This window comes from Talaromyces marneffei, chromosome 6 (genome assembly GCF_009556855.1).
Source record: "Talaromyces marneffei chromosome 6, complete sequence".
Taxonomy (NCBI): Eukaryota; Fungi; Ascomycota; class Eurotiomycetes; order Eurotiales; family Trichocomaceae; genus Talaromyces; species Talaromyces marneffei.
The window spans coordinates 3022209-3035789 of NC_072353.1; the positions used below are offsets into that span (position 1 = coordinate 3022209).

At 46.3% G+C, this 13581-nt stretch overlaps 4 protein-coding genes across 4 annotated transcripts; 3 read left to right on the forward strand and 1 right to left on the reverse strand.

Annotated features, from left to right (window-relative positions):
- Positions 1 to 443: 443 nt before the first annotated feature.
- Positions 444 to 2960, forward strand: EYB26_008590 (uncharacterized protein; the record flags this gene model as incomplete). Its single annotated transcript, XM_054267841.1, has 7 exons — positions 444 to 465; positions 666 to 742; positions 803 to 832; positions 917 to 1270; positions 1391 to 1518; positions 1577 to 1758; positions 1831 to 2960. 7 exons carry the CDS (start codon positions 444 to 446, stop codon positions 2958 to 2960), a joined length of 1923 nt encoding a protein of 640 aa, XP_054123816.1.
- Positions 2961 to 8033: 5073 nt separating this feature from the next.
- On the forward strand, positions 8034 to 9341 carry EYB26_008591 (uncharacterized protein; the record flags this gene model as incomplete). The annotated part of the gene is made up of 3 exons (XM_054267842.1): positions 8034 to 8537; positions 8614 to 8870; positions 8933 to 9341. 3 exons carry the CDS (start codon positions 8034 to 8036, stop codon positions 9339 to 9341), a joined length of 1170 nt encoding a protein of 389 aa, XP_054123817.1.
- Positions 9342 to 10131: 790 nt separating this feature from the next.
- On the forward strand, positions 10132 to 11648 carry EYB26_008592 (uncharacterized protein; the record flags this gene model as incomplete). The annotated part of the gene is made up of 9 exons (XM_054267843.1): positions 10132 to 10196; positions 10279 to 10370; positions 10441 to 10586; positions 10654 to 10716; positions 10779 to 11096; positions 11147 to 11282; positions 11370 to 11378; positions 11440 to 11504; positions 11589 to 11648. 9 exons carry the CDS (start codon positions 10132 to 10134, stop codon positions 11646 to 11648), a joined length of 954 nt encoding a protein of 317 aa, XP_054123818.1.
- Positions 11649 to 12170: 522 nt separating this feature from the next.
- EYB26_008593 (uncharacterized protein) lies at positions 12171 to 13400 on the reverse strand (the record flags this gene model as incomplete). The annotated part of the gene is made up of 1 exon (XM_054267844.1): positions 12171 to 13400. One exon carries the CDS (start codon positions 13398 to 13400, stop codon positions 12171 to 12173), a length of 1230 nt encoding a protein of 409 aa, XP_054123819.1.
- Between the last annotated feature and the right edge of the window lie 181 nt (positions 13401 to 13581).

The following is a 13581-nucleotide window of genomic DNA, read 5'->3' on the forward strand; positions in this document are numbered from 1 at the left end:
CCAGTTGGCTTCGTTGCTAGTCGGGCGATGCCAACCATAGCATGAATCGCAGTTGGTATCTACTAACTGCTTCCTGACAAGTAGCACAGGGGCTCTTATCTCTGTATCTCGCTCGACAAACGAATTTTAGGTTCCGATTGTGTGGTGTCGCATGCTTCTATGTAGTAGGATGCAGTATTGCAGACAATTCTTCAAGTTTGTAAAGTCAAGCCTTGGAAACACACACAAGCAAACCTTGGCCGTCTTAAGCATATCAGAGTTGTCGATCCACCATGTGACTACAACCGGGGATCCGAGTGTCGTCAACTCCGTACATATGTAGTCCATCTACAATCCAACGGTGCTCAGGACCAGGATCAGGCTATGAGCCTGGATAACACGTATCTAGTACCCCCTACTCTACCTATCAGACAGCAATACTATTGGATGCGGCGGTATCGTGCATGAGTGTGGACGCGGGCTGTAGTACAGAGACCACACCCTAGCTAATACGCTTTCGGAGTTTGCATCACCATCGATCTGGAGGAATTCCAATCAAACATCAATCGGCAGTGGTCGGTTGTTTTGTTTGTTCCGGAAGCTTCCCTGATGAGGAAAGGCTGGTCTTGCGTCGTGTTCGAGCACACGGTCTTTCTTTGACGTTTTCCATGCGATTGTGGAAATAGGAATAGCCTTATCTATAGCTCGAGCTGTTCTCTATCCCTTCTCATATTGCCACCCTCCGGTTCCCATATTTGACACGGTATGGCGTCTTCTTAGCTTGCCATTGGCGTGACAAGTACGTATTGACAATTTAACACAGGCTCATAGTGTCGTCCAAGCCTTCTTACTGGTTCGTCCCGTGTATTGCGCTCGTGCTCAATACTCCCTTGCGGCTGGAGTCTTATCAGACCAAGCTAAGTATCTCATCGGCAAGGCTCAACGGAGAAAAACCTTGCGTCTATATAAGAGGGTAGACCCCGGCTTCCTACGGTTTTTCATCTCTTGTTCTGACATTTGCTTCCCCGAACGAACCACCTCCCATCACCATCCCGCTTGGTTCAAGATGTCGGAAGTTCAAACGAGTCACGATAAACCCCCGGTGTATGATACCAAGGATGTCGAGGGGTCGCCTCACAGTGATGTTGAGACGGCGGAGGGCCAGATCAACCCTCTGAAGAGAAATCTTCAGAATCGTCACATGCAAATGATCGCCATTGGTGGCGCTATTGGCGCTGGTTTCTTTGTCAGTACTGGAGGTGCGTTGCGTACTGGTGGTCCTGGTGCTTTGGTAAGTCGTCACCCAATACAAAGAGAGAAGATGAGAGAGGATTTCGGACGAGTTCAATAAATACCATTGAATATGAATATGAAATGAGGTACAATTACAACAATATTAATGATTGTTTAGCTCCTTTGCTACGTCACCGTCGGGATTATGCTTCTGCAAACCATGTGGGCGCTTGGAGAATTGGCTGTCATGTATCCAGTTAACGGCGCCTACTACGATTACAGTCTCCGTTTCATCGACCCGTCGTGGTGAGTTACAAATTATGTGCACATATTTAATTGGCGTTCGACTGACAGCTCGGTGAAGGGGATTCGCCATGGGATGGGACTATGCTATCAATTGGCTTGTGATTCTGCCTTTCGAACTCACTGCTGCTGGTATTACCATTAGATACTGGCGTGAGGATCTAAATGTCGGCATCTGGATTGCGGTTTTCCTAGTGATTCTATCTGCTATTCAGATCTTTGGCGTGCGTGGATATGGAGAAGGTGAGAACCCTGCCTTTTGTTTCCAGCGATACCCAATACGATCGACCGCCACTAACCTTGCTTATCAAACAGTGGAATTCGTCCTCAGTATCATAAAAATCACCGCCGTGATCGGATTTATCATTCTCGGAATCGTCATTGATTGCGGCGGTGCTCCCGTGGGCGGCTACATCGGCGGACGTTACTGGTACGATCCTGGCGCTTTCACCGACTTTGTTGGCTTCTGCTCTGTGTTTACCACCGCTGCCTTTGCCTTCGGAGGTACAGAGATGTCTGGTCTTGCTGCTGCCGAAACCGCCAACCCTGCAAAGTCAATCCCCAAGGCCTGCAAACAGGTGTTCTGGCGAATTACAGTTTTCTACGTTGTTGGCACTCTCATTGTCGGACTGATTGTCCCTCACAATGCTGACTACCTCATGAACGCAAGTGGCGCTAACACTTCCTTCTCACCATTTGTTGTTTCAATTAAGAATGCTGGTATTAATGGTTTGCCGTCGGTGATGAATGCTGTCATCACCATCTCCGTCATCAGTGTTGCCAACTCAGCTACATTTGGTTCCACGCGTACCATCCAAGCCATGGCAGAGAAGGGAATGGCCCCTAAGTTCTTCAGCTATGTCGACAAGCATGGTCGTCCCATCTGGTGTATCGTTCTCCAGATTGCGTTTGGTTTCCTTGCTTTCATCAACGAAGCCTCCAACACTGGTGGCCAGATTTTCACCTGGCTCCTGGCATTGTCTGGTATCTCCAACTTCTTTGTTTGGGGTTCCGTCTGTCTTGCACACATTCGTTTCCGTGCTGCCTGGAAGCACAACGGTCGCAGCATCGATGAATTAGCATACGTTGCCCCATGGGGTGTTTATGGTAGCTACCTGGGTCTCGGACTAAATATTCTATGTTTGATTGCCGAGTTCTATGTCTCCGTTCAGCCATTAGATGCCCAGACATTCTTCGAGAACTATCTTGCTGCGCCAATTGTGCTCGCTCTCTATCTAGGCTGGAAGATCTACCAGTACTTCACTAAGAGCCCCAACGTTGAAAAGCGTGGCTGGAAGATGTGGAGATCTGTTGACGAGATTGACATATTCACTGGAATCCGTGACACAGCCCTAGATGTTGACCTCGAGCCTCGTGTCAAGTACGAAACCTGGGGCGCATGGGCCAAGTCCTTGCCAATGAGATTGCTTCGCTCAATCGTTTAGTTGCACTGCATACACTTGACTTGTCAACAGTCGGTTATTTGGACACGGAGACTTGAGTTTGTTACTCTTCGACGTTGTCATTAATGCCTCTTCAATTAGATAGCTATGATGCGATTTGTGTACTTGAAATATACCTATGCATGGGCATTTAATTATGAATCATTTGTACTATATGCAAAGTCATTAATAGGGGTAGTCGATAATGTTTATTGAAATATGAATCTATTATTGACTAGTCGCGCTGCACATATCCTGAAGTCGCTGACATTTATTACTCGTGTCTCTCGCTCGCTATATTCCGCATAATCTACGAGAACTGGTAAATAGAAATCCTTTACGAGCTCTCCAGCGCAGCAGAAATAGACTCCAACAATGAGGCGGGGTGGCAATGCTGTTGTTGCAACAGTCCTTCGTCGTATAGAATGTGGAAATACCAGCACCAACCATGCTGCCCACCAACGATGATACAAGAATCAATACATATACAACATCTGGGGCACGTAAGACAGCTTTGAGAAACGAGTAACATTCATAGGAACGGTATCTACCACCGCGGCAAATAATGCGCCTCCTGTCACCAGTCGCATTGTTGGGTGGCTTCATCATCAGAAACTGGCGCACTGCTATGAATCGACCGTAATATTGAGTTCTTCCCATGTATAGGCTGTGTCGGTACACTGTCTCCATCTAGACTTCCAGTCTTGGTGAATTTAGTGAACAATCGCTGCATCTGCTTCGCCAATGTCACATTCACTTCATATGTGCTCGATATATGTCCGCCGTCCCGGAGCGACATCAAATAGATATCCTCTTGCACCATGGAGTTTATATGCGAGGTTAATGTACTGTGTGTTGCAAATGAATGCTGAATCGGTAATGCTATCGACTTCACGAGCGCCTTCGGTTAGGTATTGTTGACCTCCTTTAAACACCCGTGCGTAAAGTACCGTTATTACGTGGTCAATCGTCGAGTTTGTTGCGTCTGGAATCAGTTGTTGAAGGTAAGCAAGATATGCGGCTTCCTTATCGATGATGGTGAAACACATACAGTCCCTTCATTGCTATTGTGCCCCGTCATGATTTTGACCGAATGATCAAAAAGCGCCTGCTTCAACATTAGACCAGCTGGCTTCGGCACATACACCCCGTCCACAGCTGGTGTCCAAGTCATAGTTCCCAGTACGCCGGGGTTTTTGATAGCTGGTCGACTTTTATCAACACCTCAAAAGGGACTTTTTTCAATTGATGCAAAGTAGTGACCTCACTGCCATTGAGGATGCTCGCCCATTTCAGGATCAGATGAAAGTTTCTATCTTGGATGTATTGTCCAGTATAAGGAGGAAAGGCAGGGCTCTGAATGACTGCTTGTCTAAACGGTGCTTTTTTTCATTCCTCCAAAAGCTGTCAGATGGTGCATAATGCTTGCAGCACTTGCGGACTCTCCCATAACAGTAATCCTCTTCGCGTCACAGCCGAAATGATCAATATTCCGTTTAACCCAGTCCAGTCCGGCACGTTGATCATACAACGCTGAATTGGACGTTGTGAAGACATTTGAAATTGCAACTATATCTGAGGATCTTATCCGTCTCATAAGTGCCTTCTTAGCTAATAAATACGTTAGTCAGAGGTTACCATGTTGCAGAAAGATACTAATCTATCGACTATCTAGGCACTTGCTTTTCGACACGAAAGTATTCACAATAAAGTGCATATATTCCTAAGCAGGCATTCAAAAGTAGCGTTTAGACTAAGGTTAGGGCATCATCTCGCTCAAGAACCTGTACCAATGAGCTCAACGATCTTCACTGCTAATCTACAACCACCAACAGGAGGCTCGTACAATGAAGGATGGTCCCAACCAACAACATTTGACCAACAACGGATAATCGGATACCCAACAATCGAGTTGTGAATGTAACCCCCTCAATAACGATGAAACTATCCCAGTCATCTTTCTAGACCACATGCAAAAGGTCTTCAGGACGCGCCTTTATGTACCCATCGTAGCGCCTAGTTGGCATCCGTGTGACACAGTGTGCCCTGACGAGTCGAAATGCGAAGACATTGAAGCCCAAGTGACGGAGGTAGGTGTCCTAGTGGTAGGGATGACGAACTCAATGGACTCGGAGATGGTCATTCGGATGCGTTGGTTACACCGCGTCGAGTCACTTCTCTGCATAAATCAAGTATTCATAATGGGCCGTTCCAGGTACCAGAGGAAAGCGATGTTGGCCATCGCGCTTCAGGTTGGCCCGATGCATGCACACGGATATATCACATTTGCATACAGTGGATGACGGGATTCGTCCCCGGGTCTGCTTCGCGTCCCCACAAGGTCCTCCAAATCAACATTGTTTGTTTTAAAGTGTGTTGGTAGGATCGTTTCTCAAATGGTCCACTACCTAGTCATCCCGTCCTTTCATTTTGAATATTTAATTGGCTAAAATTGCAGAGTTGGTGATATCACCGACGCGCAAGTACGGATATCACGATTTGGTGTCTATTTCAATTTCTAGGGCAGCAAATTATCCAGCGTTTGTCGACAAGACCCTCTCGTTGGTTTCTTGATTTAGCCCTCCTGATTTCGTTTTGGTTTCAACTTCTCTTAGTTCTCCTCGCCTTTCTGGTAGATCTGGATTAAGATCGTTGCATAAGGTTCTTGTTTCGGCCACGCAAGGGCGACTCTAACGGCTGAACGTTAGTATCTGACGCTAATGCACACGAGCGTCATCCCATCCTTGACAAGAGCTCAGAATTTCTCATATTCTTCTTCTACTCGCCCTCATTTGTCTTTTGTTAGACAAAAGGGGTTGAAATAGTGTTGGAATGTACGGTACCCGTGCCGCCAAGCCCGCGACCTCACGCTGCGCGTGAGGGTGCGCGTCAGATAAACGCAAAAGTCAGATAAATGCAAATTTATATGGGATTCGCTAACAAAATTATATATTTTCCTCCACCCAACGAATCAAATTAGGATCTGAGCATCTCGGATAGACCTGCTCAATTAGATTCAACAATGTATTACGCTGAATTGCTGCTTCATCGCTTGCTGAGAGCGGTGGAGGCATTGGAGGCATTGATCCTAATGGTGCTTCTCGGAGCTCTTTAAGCCTCTTCCTCTCAGCCTTCTTTTCCTCAGCTGTAGCACGCTTTTTGATGGCTCTATTTGCATCCTGTACGGTAAGCACACCACCAACTTGCACCTGGCGTCTCGATTTTTTGGCGGATTTGCGTTCATTAAGCGTTTGTAGGCGGTCAATTTGCTCTTGTTGTTGCTCCTTGATATGGGCTTGGGTAAGACTGCCGTCGAAAATCTTCTTTAGACTCCTCCGAATACCAGGAATAGCTGTCTCAATCTTGTTTAGCTGGGCATCAACCTTAGTAATAGATCTTTGAAGCTTGTACGCAGTAGTTGGTGGAGAAAACGAAGCATTAGTCGGCGAGCTTCGGATATCCGGCTCTCCATCACCGTTAAAAATCTGCAAATCCTGGCCTGCCTGGAGCTCCCATTTTTCCCATAAAGGATTAACAATAATATCAGGATTAAAAGGCCAAAGACCCCGTTGAGAGAATCCGCTCCGGATAACCCGTGAAGTAAGAGCCTCAGCGCGTACGCGACCAATATTTGCACAAAAATCGATCTTATCATAGAAATAACCACCAAGGTGTGCCTGCTCGTTTATAGCTCTTCTATGAATGCGTTTATAATGTAAAAACGGCATTCCATCTAGAGGCTGTAAAAGATGCGTTGTATGAGCTGGAAATCGGAATGGTACAATCTTATGTTCGAGGCAATAGTCCATAAATTCTCTTGTAAGATGAGCAGTATGACTATCCATAGTAAGAAGGCGCCAATTATTCCCAGCTTGTTCTCGTGTATGTTGATCAAAATGCTGAAGCCATTCATATGCAATCTCATCATTTGAAAAGCCAGATTCGGTTATAGTCACTTTCCACTCATCTTCGGTAAGATATTGAAACCAGCTTTCTAGGATAACCTTGCCAGTAAAGATGAGAAATGGAGGAATCGCACTCCCTGCAGCATTTATACCCTCAATAACAGTTACCAATTCTCGTAAAGAAGAGCTTGGAACACTCCGTATCGTTTCTGGATATTTGGTTACAACTTCCTCATCGCCTCCTTGTCCAATCTGAAATCCGGATTCATCAAAGTTCCAATAATTTTGTGGTGTAATTTTGTTCTTGTCTAATGCGATCTCTAGACGGTCGAACCAGGCTTGAATTATATTTGGATCCTCAGCAAGATGACGCTTTGGATCAATAGTCTTTTGTTTTTGAATTTTATATGCTGGAGGCAGTCTTTTGAGAAATCGGTGCACCCAACGATCTCCGAGTTTTGGGGGGTTGGCCGCGTTAGGGTGCATGTTTTGAAGCACGTTTTCTGCATAGTTCCGAATCATATGGACGGTTGGAGGACGGCCTCTGTCATCTAGATCATCTATCCATATTATTATAGCGCTTTCCTGATCATCCGTTAATCGCTTGTGCGCTGGTCGTCGATTTAGTTGAGAAGCACTGCCCAATGTGCGTCGCCGGAGTCGATGGTAGTCAACGTTAAATTCTCGCGCCAAATGGGCGATTTTTTGCTTCGGATTTTTTTGAAGTGATTCCAATGCTTTCTGAATCCTTGATTCCTCTTCTTTATATTGCTCAGACGGCATTTTGGTGGTGTTTTGCGAGTTTCTAATGAGTTGGAGAGATTTCAAAACACAAATTTGCATTTATCTGACTTTTGCGTTTATCTGACGCGCACCCTCACCCGGAGGGTGAGGTCGCGGGCTTGGCGGCGCCGCACGGGTAATACCCACTCATCACGGGCCGTCCAAAACAATGTTTGGAATGCGCCACGGTCATTTTATATGCTACCTGACGCGGAGCATGCCATTTTCCAACATAACAGAGCCTATGTAGGTGGTGTTCCATGACCGTAGTGTCCTACTGAATGGCGGCCTATATAAATAGGTCTAACAGCCGCCTATTCCAGCCTCACAAACCTGTAGTTGGCTAGAGAAACCGAAGCAAAACAAACAACGGCTCTACATACCGGTAATGGCTTTTAAAGCTTCTTCTCTAGCTTCTAGCCTGCTCTTACTCGCAGCAGGAACCTCTGCACAAATTGCAAATGCAGAAGCGACATATGCAACACTTCAAGAGTGGTACAATCTTTCGACTGGGTTGTGGAATACTGCCGGATGGTGGAACGGTGCCAATGCGATGACAGTCATTGCGGAGCTTGCAGCAGTTGACGCCGGCATTGTGCAGGACGCAATGTCAGTTTTCGAAACAACCTTCAGGGTTGCCCCGTCGGCTAACCCTAGTCACGGTATTGAGAAGAGTGTAGACACCAATGGGCTCATTCAAACATCATACCCAGCTGGATGGCCCCGTGATATGATCAGTAAACGCGCGGCACCGGATCCTACAGACCCTTCAGTTTGGCTGGATCGCGCAAATGATGACGCCGAATGGTGGGGGTTGGCCTGGGTCGCTGCGTACGATGTTACAGGAAATGAAACATACTTAACCTTGGCAGAGGGTATTTTCAATAAGATTGTGAGCTTAATTGCTTTCATGCTGGTGACTTTCTGTTAGAGTAACTTGAATCCTAACTGCCTTGTCCCTACCATAGGCTGCCGGCTGGGGAACCAATTGCGAAAACGGTGGAATCTACTGGGAAACAACCAACCACTATGTCAATGCCATTGCTAGTGAACTTTTCATTTCACTGGCTGCACATCTCGCTAATCGCGTGCTGGATAATTCGGCGACATATATAGCTTGGGCAGAAGAGGCTTGGAACTGGTTTGCAAACACTGGAATGATCAACGCGAACGGTACCATCAATGATGGCTTAACCTCTGATTGTGTCAACAATGGACAGCCAGTGTATGTCATCCATGTCAAAAATCTATGTTCGAAACGAAAAAAAGACTGATGTTTGATCACAGATGGTCTTATAACCAAGGTGTCATTCTCGGCGGTTTGACTGAACTCAACAGAATTTCGCCCAATGAGTCTTACATCGACTCGGCCAACAGCATTGCTCAAGCAGCCATCGCCGCGACCGCGGACTCCAACTATGTTATCCATGATTACGCATGTGAGCCTAACTGCGAACCCGATGCAACTCAATTTAAAGGAATCTTTATGCGAAACCTGCTACTGCTGCAGAAAGCGTCACCACACGACCTCTATAGCCAGGTTATTAAATCCTGCGCAGAGAGCATTTGGGCCAATGACCGTGATACCACGACCGGCCAACTTGGTGTGAACTGGGCAGGACCTTTTGTAACCCCCGCCGATGCCTCGACAGTAAGCTCGGCGATGGGCGCACTGGTTGCGGCTATTTCTGTATAGTAATCTGTAATTGTTGGTTCGAAGATAGAACTTCTCACAATGGCTGGATCAAGTTTCTAAATACCGTGCTAAGCTTTTCTGGAGTTGCTCGAAACAGGGGGGTTGCCCATTCAATTCATCAACCGGAAAGTTTGACGGAATACCAGTAATCGATCCTCGCGAGTCTCGAAATGAACATTGAAATAAGGCCATGTGCTTCAAATTCTCCAGAAGCAATCCAAACATAAATTAGGAGGCCAGGATGCTAATTGGTGGTCTCTTCAGGGGGGTGTGGCGCCTTAGATCGTGTTTAGGTCTGTTTCGGTCAGTCCTAAAGTATCTTCACAGAATAAGAAATGAGTTGTTTGGCGGCCTGAGGCACACACCCAATTGTTACTTCGCACGCTAGCCCGATTCGGCTCTTGCACCAGTCACCAGGTCACGTGTGGGCCGCCATCCAAGCGTGGCATCATTCACCGCCTATGGTGTCATTGAGTCACGTGCTGATAAGGTTTATCGAAGCGGCAGAATATTTTTGCATCTTTCCCGAACGACTTTTGGTCCTTTGGATACACCAATGACTTAATTGAAATCGGACTCATATTATACGGGGCTCCTCAATGCGAGAAAACCACACCTAGCATCCTTATGGACATTAGATATTCGTCTGATTCCGCTAGTGGATGACCGCTATTCCCAGATCTCCCCAGTTATCTACCCCGCTGGCAAGTGAAAGAAAGGCCCAATTAGTCGGAAGATATACTCGGAATTTCGTGCGAAAGGCCGATACGATCGTTTTCCTTTCTCAATCATGAATGAAATCAAATTAATTTCCGGGACATCCCACCCCGATCTCAGTGCAAGGGTTGCAGACCGGTACGTCCTGTGAAGGGCATCGAAAGGACGGGCTGAAAACACAAACTTGCTCTCTTTACTGACGCCCATTTGCTTTCCCCAGACTTGGTATCAGTCTAATAAATACGCTTTGTCAACCCTCTTCTATTGGAGAAATTAGTGTCAGCATCGGAGAGTCGGTCCGAGGTGATGACGGTACGCATCTTTGACGTGAAGTCGAACACTGGCTCGTTCTTTTCCAACTCTGGTTAATGTCTCAATGAAGTTTATATTCTTCAATCGACTGCGCCTGGCAGCGTTAACGATGGGCTCATGGAGCTACTCAACCTGATACATGCCTGCCGCACGGCATCAGCACGCTCAATTACTGCTGTCATTCCAAACTACCCCTACGCGCGACAGGACAAGAAAGTATGACCACCTTCTTGCCGCAATTGCACCCGTTATATTGTGTGATCATTGCTTATGCGAACTTCAGGACAAATCTCGCGCTCCAATATCTGCGCGGTTGGTGGCAAACATGTTGCAGTCAGCGGGGGCTGTAAGTAGAGTCTTACTAATAACAAGAGGCACTTTCTCCTGACCCCTGTTTTTTTCTCTCAGACCCATGTGATTACCATGGACCTGCACGCATCTCAGATACAAGGGTTCTTCAACGTCCCTGTCGATAATCTTTTCGCTGAGCCATGCGTCTTGGATTGGGTCCGGGGGAACCTAGATCCTGATAACTGTGTCATTGTCTCGCCGGATGCCGGCGGTGCGAAAAGAGTAGTAAGTTTGGCAGACAGGCTCGGGGTTGGCTTCGCTCTTATTCACAAAGAACGACCACGACCAAATGTTGTCGGGCGCATGATTCTGGTTGGAGACGTTTCTAATAGGACTGCTATTCTCATTGATGACATGGCAGATACATGTGGCACGGTACGAAAAATAGACTGAGATGACCCTCAGCCTGCTAATATACTCTATAGCTCGCGAAGGCGGCTTCGACACTTGAAGAGCATGGTGCAAGAGACGTGTATGCCATCGTCACTCATGGGGTCTTGAGTGGGCCAGCAATCGAGACGATCAATAATTCTTGTCTCTCTGGCTTAGTTGTCACCAACAGTAGGTCCAAGTTTTCACCTCTTATCTTTCACGTCTAGTTTTCTTCAATCTTTTAAACATGAGGCTGACATCTCAAATTGCGATCAGCTATTCCTCGTAAGGATTCCAGGTCCATTCAAGTCTCTGTTATTGAATACTAATTTTACGCTCGACTTAGTGGGCGACAAAATTGCGCGTTGCCCCAAGATTAAGGTGATTGATGTTTCTAGAATTTTGGCTGAGGTGAGTGTAACCATTATTATCCTTTTTTTATATAATAGTGGCGTTTTCGTAATATCAAACTTTCTCCTGATACTATGACCGCAGGCTATACGAAGAACGCACAACGGTGAATCCGTCTCATATCTTTTCAATAACGTCTCATAGCGACTCCTTTGTCTAAAGGAATTGCCTGATTTGCACTGACGGATTCCAAAAGTGGTTCTCCTGTTTTTTTTTTTTATCTTATGTTAGAATGTCTAGATTGGAATTCATGCGCGAGCTGAAATGTTACAGATGAGGTAAGCATTCAAAATTTTTTATGAATAAGCGGTAGGGAAATTTGGGTAGTCTTTTTTATACCCCTCGACATATTTCTGATTCTCATACCGAGAATGTGTGAACTTCGGATTGCTTCGGCACCATCTCAGCAATTCATAACCAACCTATGGTTATACTCAAAAGGTTTTGCTTCATCGCGATTCGGAATCATTATAAAAGATTACAAGCATATGGGATCATCAAAGTAGATATTCACATCACCTCGTCTCTTGGTTCCATAACTCCCAGATTATAAATTCCAAGACGTATGCAGGATGGATAATATAAGCGTTCAAGGTGATACCAATAATCACTTCCCATAAGCTTGCTCATTGTAGATCCGATTGATACGTAATTGGGAACTTTGTTTTATTCCGTGTACGGCTGGAGAACCGAAATGTTAAAGGTCTTTTCTGTAGACAGAGGCACTGGCGCCGGGTGTAGCAGGCGTGTCTGATCAAAATGAACGCTGCCATAACGAAGGAATGCGGCAAAGGTTCCAGGCTCTATATCCTTATCATGATTATCCTTATGATCCCATATATCTGCAAGGAAAGAATCAAGAGCACCCGGAGGGCCATGTGACAACTTCATCGTTGATGTGTTGGCAAGCAGGTCAAAAACGAAGCTGTTGGCTTCGTCATACAATTCCGTCTTCTTGGAATCGTCCTTAATATCTTTCTTGGTGCTCAAAAGCTCGAATTGCTTTTTACCGTTCCATGCCGTTAGAAGTTGAAACTTCCATGTCTCAGTCATGGCCGGAAGCATGAAAATCTTCTCACGGTGATACTTTGGTCCATCGAAACCGTCCAGGGGGTCTACGAGCTTTCGTAGACGCTCAAAACATTGAAAGTGTCCCAGATAGTCCGTAAAATCCTCAGGTCCGATTTTCAATGCCCCAGGTAGGTTCAAATGGTTAGTTGGCGCGTACAGCATAGGAAGATGGGTCAATAGGGGATGTTTGTGCAGCCCAGTTTGCTCTGTTCGGCCATCCTTCCATATTTGCATATAGATATCGTGCCATCGTTTGATAAATCCGTTGCCGCGTTTCGCCGCGATAAACCCATTCAACATATTGGTTGCCCCTGGGTTAATTTCAATAGACATCCCGGCCATCTCGTAGGAATTTGAACTATCTTCAATGGTATTCCAACACGTGTCATCCAAATGTCGGAAGAGCATCATACCCACGTCCATCCAAGCTCCTCCGTACAAATATAGAAGTGGTAAACGCACCATATCGCCAGAATGTGGTCCGACATTCGGGCCGGTCATCGTACTGGCATTGAAAGCTTCGGGCAGGTTGTCGGCAGGTATAAATTTTGAGACGTGTACAGGTGAACCAGGTACTTTGTCCAAAACGCGCACCATCCAGGAAGGTCCTAGGCGTCGGACCCAGTTTATGACGTTGCGCTGTGTCCATGGGTGCATTGTGTCGAATCCAGTATTCCAAAAGGCCCAGACATTTTTATCTGAGCTTGTTACCTCTTTGTAAGATTTGAGCTCGGCGGCAATTTCATCGTCGCATCGTTGATCGAGCTTCGATTCAGGGACGTACACCAGGCCGGGACCTGGTTCTGCTTTCACTTCAGTCGACATGGTGTATTGAATGTGAGTTCTTCCAAGATTTTTCAAAGTCCGTAGATTCTGCACGACGTTACGCAGTCAGCCTTCTCAACCACGAGAGGGCGGGGAATCGCTTTAAGACCAGTCTCGACATCATAGCCCCTCTAGATCGAAGAAGATATACCTAACAGGGGCGTTTTCCTATCCAAGTCCT